Source organism: Varroa destructor, unplaced genomic scaffold (assembly GCF_002443255.2).
Source record: "Varroa destructor unplaced genomic scaffold, Vdes_3.0 BEIS01000001.1, whole genome shotgun sequence".
In the NCBI taxonomy this organism is placed as follows: Eukaryota; Metazoa; Arthropoda; class Arachnida; order Mesostigmata; family Varroidae; genus Varroa; species Varroa destructor.
The window spans coordinates 76,053,932-76,063,356 of record NW_019211454.1 but is presented as its reverse complement, the minus strand read 5'-3'; the positions used below and the strand labels follow the sequence as shown (position 1 = coordinate 76,063,356).

Below are 9,425 nucleotides of genomic sequence, written 5' to 3'. Positions count from 1 at the left end.
ATACTAGCTTTCCCTCTATAGAGGTGTCGATCTATTGGGTCAGACAGCGCTGAACTCCTGCGAGCTGAGACAGTCGAGTTGAAGCTTGCTCCTTTGTAAAACAACTTTCGAGTAAGAGTTAATTAACACATGGTAAGACCCTGTGTGTTTTCATGCTGCAATATACCTCCACGGGCCAATCGAGACGATTAAATGTGACCGTTCGGTCGGTTTTATGTGGTGAGCATTGATAATGGATTTTTTAGTTTATTTGCACGATCTGGATGACGCTGTAAGTCTTCAAAATATCGATAATATTATTAATAACTTTCAACGTAGGTGCTGCCCTTGTCACTGTGATATTAACATGGACTCCAGCGAATATCGTTAACTTTTGTTAGCCAGGTGTAGGTCAGGCAATGCGGTCTGCTACCGTACCAACGGCCTGTCATCGTACCTTAGCTTTAAGCTCTAAATTTTGCCTTTAGCTGATTTAAGAATATAAGCGCCCCGTGGCTTTGATGTTAGTATTTGCCAAAGAAAGGCTAAACTGACTATGTTCACTTTCTGCTTCAGTTTATAGAATTAATCCGTTGCGTTTGTCATCAACAATCCCTAAACAAAGGCTATTGTGCTGGAATATTCTACACTGTTAGCCCATACCGCATAAAAAGGTATTAGTCCTGTATCGGCGACTCCACGAATGGACGCCGTTGATTAAGGCCTAACTTAGTCGCACCGCGCCACTGCCTGTGTTTCTTTTTTCTCTCCTTTTCCATTTAGTGGAACGCATTGCCCCTAGCAGTACGGCGGTGCCTTTGGAAGGGTTGGACGTTATTTGATTCTTAGCAATGTTCAAAAGTGAGTTATCTGGTAGTGTTTGCAGCTCGGGTCCAACCCCTGGACTATATTTTTGCTATGCAGTATATAATACTCGAATCATATTTTCATTCCAAAAATAGGGAGTTAAGAAGTTCCGCATTTATGTCGGAAGTAAACTTATTGAAGTTTCACACTGCGATTAAGTTAGCATCTTGGGCCTTTAATGTTTGCATAAAATACTTCAGACCACTTATGTGCGATCTATATCATCTCAATGTTCATTAGATTACTTTATGAAATTTTGATGGTACCAATTGTAGCTCGTCACACTTGAGAAGAGAAGCATATGTAATGTTAATTATTACTTTAACGCTGCCAGTTTCAGGCGTAGATGAATACCGTTACAGGTACTATACGCATCCTGGTAACTTTTACGTTGCCCAACCTGGACAAATCTGCCAGTGCTTTTTCGTAGCGCACTCTGCAACCACTGTATTTCAAAAGACATCTTTAGATGTGTGCGTAACTTAAGCTACACGAGCGAGATACAAACGTTTGGTAAATGTAAATAAAGGGCAGCAGAAGCTTTTACTTTGTTCACGATGTGAAGGGAACGAAAATGAGCTCAAGTGGTCTCACTGCTCTCCTCTAGGGTTTGGATGGCAAAGCATATTTTGCAAAAACAAAATAAAATTTCAGTTTTCAGTAAATAGTATACTGTGTGCTGTAGTGATGACGCACTTCTATCGGCATTAATGTGATTTACTCGTACGACATATATAACGATAGACTAAAACAAACATTAGAAAATAAAATGACGTTTCCTCTATTGGGTCTTTGCAAAGAAGCGAAGTGCGTATTATAACTGCTTTCAATGAAAGACAAGAGTGAAATAGAAATCGTGAGACCGCATAACATGTGCGTGTTTCTAGATTAAGGAATTATATTTTATGTGCAGTCTAAATTAACTGTTATTAGTGCTCCGTGCTTTACATGTTGTATTTTAAGTGCGCCATCCAGAACAGACGGGTTAATTACTGTGTATCAAGCACACGCGAGTTCAGGCGCATTTACGTTTCTCTTACGTGGAAACCATCGTAGGAGCTTTTTTTAGTTTGTGACTAACCGTGGGAAATATCACATTTTATAATGTGCTGCTTGGCTCATTTGCGATTCAGATCTGTAGCATAGATATTGTACCAACAACGAAAATCCATGAAGCTTAAAACTTTATGATCGATTTACGCAATTTTACAACATTTTCATATATAATAAAGCGACCCAGACTTTTCTAAAGGTACAACTTCGGTGTACTGCGAAGCTTCTAATATGGGTTTCTGTATTTCGCCCAACTACCAAGCTGTCAGCTAACTAGCTGTAACAGAATTTAGACAAGTCAAACATATTCAAAGGCCAATAAGTAACGTCTCGACCTGGCGTGAACGTACCGAGATATATTTTTCTTATGCCCAGAGGTGTTTGATGTTGGTTTTCCCGTCGAACAGCCTTCGTAGCAAACTCCTATTGAACTCCACCAGTTGAAAAGATCTACGGCTATGTACACTACATTTAGAATTCGTAGAAACTTCGGTAGGAGCCTCGATTTCAAGGTATCTATCTAAGCTGCCGATCCCATATGCAATCATTTAGCTGTAAATCAACAATCAAGCATATTTTTGCTCGAGTGTTTCGATTGTGCCTGCTCGATACTCGCCACAAGCCCACTTAGTCATTGGATTTTTGCTTAATCTAGTTCTAATCAGCACACTGGGCTTGTGCCTAACGAATGCTTGCCCAGTGACAAAACTAATACATAAAACGAATTCTTTACTTATTGTTAACCATGTACTGGAGTCCCTTTCATTGTAAAACATACTCGTGTAAGGACTACTAGCTAGATCATGAAATCCGTTTAGGTTAAATTTCTGTTCTACTTGGTTTGCCGCTGGGGAAAATGCATTAGGTTATAGAAAAGCGGTACTTTCATACACCCGAGCATTGAAGTCTCGGTAATGTGGGTCAAGTTTGTTCAGCTTCTAACTACGGTCGTGCAATTATACTCGAAAGAAGACGGAGAATCAAAATGACAGTATTTAGCATATAATTTTCTTCTTGGCTTGCTGGGTTTCCTAGAGATTACGAGTCCGCTTAACATGAGACTAGACCGGTCGGATCCGTCCGTATGCCAAAGAATTCGCTAAATCATTACTTGTTTTACTAGGCCAACAACCGGCATTTACATTAGCCTGTATTGGCGTGCCATTTAATTTCTAAGAATAAATCTTGATCTTTTCCGGCTTCAGCGACGACTGGAGGTGCAAGATGGGTTTCCTACAAGACTTCTGGTACCATAGGTGGAGTTACCTAAACAGTTACGTACGATTGGTTCTCGGTTTCTGAAGGTGTTTTGTTCGTCCGCCATATAATTCCAACTTCACTCCATCGAATTATAGTTTATTATGGGAAACTGTATTTAATAAAGTGAACACATTCAACTGCTAAGGGTACATAAATTAATCCAGCAAAAATCATTCGCATCGTCCTTCTTGTTAAAATGTTAAATAAATGAACAATATATTTCTGTTAGAAAAGTTGTTTAGTCTTAAAATAAGTAAATGACCTGAACAAAAGTCCGGTAATTGATTTAATTTAATTTGAGGCAAAAACATTAGAAACACTATTTTAAATTATATTGTAGATAAATCGTGCGGCATGCAGTGCCGCGATAGCTTGACGTACAAGAAGCCCTGTTCAATAATAAGTTTAATAATAATAAGAGTACTTAAAATCGAGTTTAAGAGCTTGCAGTAAAATTCAGCGAAAACTTATTACAGGTCATTTGGAAAAAGAGCGTAATAGATTATGCCGTAGATCAACGATAATTCACAGTTGCAGGTAGAAGTCGCTGCAAACGTTTTGATTAAGGCTGAACATAGGTCGCTAATCTTTCTTGTTTGTCCGTTTTGAATTTATCAGATGCCTCTGCGGAGATTTTGGATGCTGTCACTCTATTGAGTTTGCTTTTCCCAGGATCTTGCGATCGTTCAAGTGAGTTAGGACTTGATGATATTATCCTCGGATTAACCTGTGCCAATTTTTTGTTGCCTACTCTCTCAATCTATAAATTGGCCCAATGTCAGTTCGGAGCTGAAACGCGCCCTATTGGCATTAAGGTAAGGTATTACTATATATTTACAGTTGTGAAGATCATTGTAGGTGGATTGTTATGGGTGTTTACTAGAAGTAGAGGATACTGAAGTCAAATCACCTTTGTCTTCTGCGAATATAAGATATTTAATAGATAATACGCATGGCATAAAGAAGCGAGATTCAGTCTAACAGTTGCGGAATTATTTTACGACAATATGTGTTCAAGTATTACGCAAGCTCCGAACCCAGTTTGTACTACAGAATCTACCCACCAAGGACGGCTTGTGGAAAGATGAAAGAAAACTGGCTAAGTCGATAATGGGCAACACTCAGAGTTCTCAAATCGCTTTAATATAGCAAATCATCAAGACTATTTAACAACTGAATCGAAATTTAGCTGTCGATCTTTGGCGTCGTACGGTAAAGTCGTTGCTTTGAGCTGGGAATTCACGACGAAACTGTGCTCTTTCACCACCATTCCTTAAGGTGCGGCTTGCCTAATAATCGATCCCAAAACACTTTACCTTGAAGAACGAAAGGCTTTTACACTGGTTTGTACAGGCTAACTGTACTTTAAGGCTATGTCACGTTGCATAGGGTTTATGTAAACAAATGAATTATCCAAAAAGTTATCGAGTCGATTAATTGCGACATGTTTAGTCTATTGTTCAATGCTTCGGCATCCGGCTTTCTTCGGATACCGAAGCGTATTGCGGCAGACAAATAGACTAATTCTAATAAAGATAAGGGAAAAGAAGACAAAAAAAAATATATATATATATATATATATATATGTATTAACCATTAGTTTTTTTCTGTATCTAGCGCAGTTGCTGCATCGACTTCTGGATCTAGTGGCGATTAATGGGCCCTACCTTGTTATTCGGATGTATCTTTGGACTCAATTCAACACGGATGTATCTGTATTTCTCCTTAAGAACGTCATTTTTTGTTACGCCCATATTCGCTCGTTTGTGCCAAAGTCCCGCGAATGGGTCAGTCACCTACGGGCAGTAAGAGAAGGTTTACTGAATCATAATCATCACAGGTCTTTTGATGAGACCAAAGACAAAAGGACTATCGCATAGAATAGCAGTATAAGACAGCTGGTCTGACACTACAGATGACCCCTAATCGCACTGCTTGCATGATAACCGATACAGAAAAAAGACGTATATTCATGAAAACCCTTGCGTCATGTCACCTTCGTCAAACTATCTTTACATCGTGACAAGTGATATGGTTACTGAGCATTGATCGTATATGTACCTAGGATTTTTCAGCAGGGCTCCCTTCGGTAATCACAGATATATAGAAATAGAAAAAAAATCCTCAACTATACAATTCCAATTTGTTACACTATCTTTGTCGATTGAAGTAGCTGAAGGGTAAACGAGCTTAAAACCTTTACAAATCTGAAACCTTGAAGATCTGCGTACCAATCGACTCCAATCAATGGAAGTTAATTAGGTTGATAGCTAGACGAAGCGTAACATCACGATATAGCACAGCACCTTATAAGTTATTGTATATATATAGAAGTACTATTCTATTCATTACTACTTTGCTAAACTGTAAGTAGAGCGATTGGGGCACAATATTATACTTGTGAAATTTTAACGGTCTTAGATATTATCTATTCCTCCAAGAAATGCAAGCACGATGAATGATTGTTTTCTTCTGTAGTTGCTCGTGGCGCGGCTGGATTGGTAGGTGGTAGTTGCTCGTAGCAGGCACCCGGGTTTTTAACTCATTATTTCGCAAATAATCTTAACAAACTCGTGTAGATGTATAGATAAGAATTGCATACGTACCTACAAACATTGCCTAGGATTTAGTAACTACATGCAAAATAAGCAACTACATGCACGTGTAGGTTGATAGTGGAGGTCTCATATGTTTAGGGTACTTAGATGAACAATTTTTTTCTCGTAAGATTACAATTAAGTAGGATTTCGATTTTCTTGGTAGGCTTGATTAGCTCGTCGCCATCACCGAACCACGTCAAGTGTAATATATGTGTATCTTCCTAAGACATTCTTAATAAGACAGCATAAGACGCATAAGTACGACGGTGATGCGCATCACTCGCATTATGTTTTTTCGAAATACTGTAATTACAAATCTACTCTTGAAGAATAATCCACTCATTTTCGCGTTAAAGCGCTTCGAGATTCAACTTATAGAGTCCCATCTGTAGAGAAACAAAAAATGGGTTCATGCACCGTAGTCTGGAACGAACTTTGAAATTCAGTGAGATTAAATGTCTTGTACATAAAACTTTTTTTGGTTGCGCTGAAAAATATATTCAAAAGGTTAAATGATCCAAGCCCAGCTATCCTAAAAGAATATGTTGGGAAATGTCCTTAATTTTGATTCCGTTTCGTTACTTTGTTATGCAAAACTGCTTCAGGTATGCTAACATTTTTAGGACGAGAGCGCACTTGAGTGGCGGGGCAGGGCTTTCTTTGGCAGCATTTCAAGTTGGCCCTTTCTGTAAAATTTTTGAGCCTCCCTGAACAATGAGGGATGACCTTCGATGCGAGAGTGTTAAATCGTTTTAAGGAATCACTAATGTTTAGAACACTACTTTTTACAAAAGATCTTTGATTTCACAAAACTCGCGTAAGTTTTCCTTGCTGTCTTTCGACCCTGTAACTACCAGTTTCAGACCTTCATGTTGTGTCGCGAAATATAGTTATCGATTAGTTATGCTCTAGGTGAAGAACTACAACGCGCGTTTAACGATAGTTAGTTTGTATGACATTTGTAGCACTAGAGTTTTGCAGGTCACTGATCCCATATTAAAGTCATGGCGGAATGATGCACTATAACACCTCTAGGTTAGATCTCGGTATCAGAGTAGATACTCAAACTGGTATACTTCGCTCGCTATATGGAATTCTGGTAACAAACTATTTTAATTTTTTATTAAATTTAACTCTCTATTTTTATTAATCACATTTTAACCCAAATATACAACTATTAAATCATATACTACCATAAAAATTAAAAATTTAATCGAAATCGGATATACAAAACAAAAACACGGCATTTTCAATCTTTCTGCTAAAAAACAATGACATTTTGAAGAAATAAACCTTAAAAATTATTAATCCTGGATACTACTTATGACAACTTGTGCAAGTTTATTACACGGTCTCTAATAAGATACACAAAAAACACATGTTTGTTCAAGGACAACAGCGACGACCGAATGAAGTATATCCTTCATGCCCTAGCAGAACGTCCTAGCAAAGATCAAGTTAGTTAATAAGGGTTTAAATGAATAGATTTAAAAATGTCTTAACGGTAGTTAGAGACAAGCCCCATTGAAAATTTATTGAAGTTTCACGTTTCCTAAAACTCTCTTGCTGTCAAATCATATAAGCTTGAAAAGCAAAATCTATGAAAAAAAATTTATTGTTGGTACAAGTTTTTGCTAGTCTCGAATCACGTTTTTGAAAAATTTCATTTAAGCCCTATTACGTTTGGATAACGTTTGAACTCTCTCTTTCTGCTGTTTTGTAGCAGTGTGTATGAAAAGAACAGCGGATTTTACAATGCTAGTCATACTGGCTAGAATTCAAGGCTGTTGAGATTTCAGGCCTTCAATGGACTGAAAACGGTATTTATTATCCTATGAGATCTATACATGAAATCATAAGATATCGAGGAAAGTCTTGCCTTCCTTCTGTGCAAATGTGTTAAATCTGAACTCCACCAATATTACTTAAGAAGATACAGACGTTAAAAAATGTTTACTTAAAATATTAAAGTTCAAAATATTCACATTTTATCATAACTAGGATTCACGAATCAAATGCTGGGACTCTGATTGTATTCCTAGATACTGCTTTTCTATGGACAGTAAATCGTAAAAAGTCAGAGACTCAAAGTGAGTCTCTGACTTTTTACGATTACGGACTTTATTATTAAGTGTATAGTAGTAGTAGTAGTATTAAAGTACCTTACTCAAAAAATATTTTTACCCTACTTCTCAAATCTTCAAAATCTTCTCAAACCTTCTTCTTCAAATAAAAAAAGGTAGCGCAAAAATTCTGAATCTAAAGTAAAATTTCTACTTAGATTACGGCTTACCTGAAAAAATCGGATTTCGGAATTCTATATATTTTTTTTATAAGGAATTTTATAAGGAGAAGAAAAACTCCGGTATATTCCCCTTCGGTATATTATTGTGAAAGTTTAATTTAAGATTTTGTTTATATACAACACAGCTTGGCAGCCAAATACACCTCACATTTTACTCACCTAGACATACTAACATATTCGAGTCTAGCACCTCACCGCTAGATGCTGCAATGTTTCTCAGTCTCCTGTTTTACGCAGAACTGCTTACAGGTTAATTCGTGTCTTTTTTATTTCAACACTTCTTATTATCAGTATCTCCATGTATATCGTTAAAAGTTATATGAAAACCAATCGTTTATTTCGCAGCACTTAAAATACTAATAACAATAACGTAAAAACGTTTATTATGAGCGCGTAGGCTTCATGGACATTATACTAGAATCGCAGTGAAGCCATATGATTGACATACGCACCACATAATGCTTAAGATACATGTATAGAATTACTAAAGTTGTATTGAACGCGGCCGGTATTTCTGGCTGGTACTTCAACCGTAGTTTATAATACTGTATAATGAACAAAATATTATGAAGAGAAACTGTTCTAAAAAAAAAACTAAGGACGATGCTGGGTCGCATTCTCAGCGTACTGGTACCACACCGAAGTCCATCCAAAGGGCGCAAATATAAGCGAACGTCTCGATTGGTTAAAGATTTACAACACGATCACCTGTTACTGATTTTTGTGGTACGGGAAAAATCTTACCGTTTTGCGTAATAAGATAAAAAAAAAATATATCTTGTAGGTTACATGTATATATACCTTAGTTTGGTATCATTTACGCCGAGAGCTAATTACGGATTACGTAACCCTTTCTAACTATTTTTTTTTTTTACTGAGTTGTATATACGCGTATTTTTGCTCGAGATGGTATGCTAGCACATAACCAGTACATAACATAGGCTAAGTCTCAATATGTAGAAAGCATGAAAATGCCGGTTTTCGTCACAAAATTATTACGATTCGTAGATTAAGAAAATGTACTGTTCTATAGGCGTGCAATGTTTTTATCATGATTTTTAGTTTGAGATTCTGCGTCAAATACTCAGCGGTGATAGTCTGAAACGATAGCGGACGTAAAACCTACTATTTTAAGCCCGTGGTGATGAATGTATTTATCAAGTGAAATGCTAAAACCCTCATTTAGCCTGTAAGTATGTCTCTTAATACCAATAAATTGTGTAATAGTTTTAGTTAATTTAACTTTTTTAACATATATATCAAATACATTTTCTACTCTGATTTCTTGTAGTGTTGGATATATTGTCTGTCTATTTATTAAAACTGCTACTACTATAAATACTACTAAACATCTTACTTAT

At 36.9% G+C, this 9,425-nt stretch overlaps 1 protein-coding gene across 13 annotated transcripts in view; it reads left to right on the top strand.

The window, feature by feature from the left end:
* Positions 1-9,425, top strand: part of LOC111252518 (uncharacterized) — a 63,922-nt gene that overhangs the window by 40,916 nt on the left and 13,581 nt on the right. For 4 of the 13 annotated variants that reach the window (XM_086982902.1, XM_086982903.1, XM_086982895.1 and 1 more), the window contains exon 7: positions 3,778-3,849. In XM_086982902.1, coding sequence (XP_086839028.1) covers positions 3,778-3,849 — 72 coding nt within the window. Of the gene's footprint in view, positions 1-3,104; positions 3,330-3,777; positions 3,975-4,177; positions 4,438-4,759; positions 9,406-9,425 lie in introns of those variants that run through there. The other 9 variants (XM_086982862.1, XM_086982859.1, XM_086982886.1 and 6 more) reach the window with 8 other exon arrangements.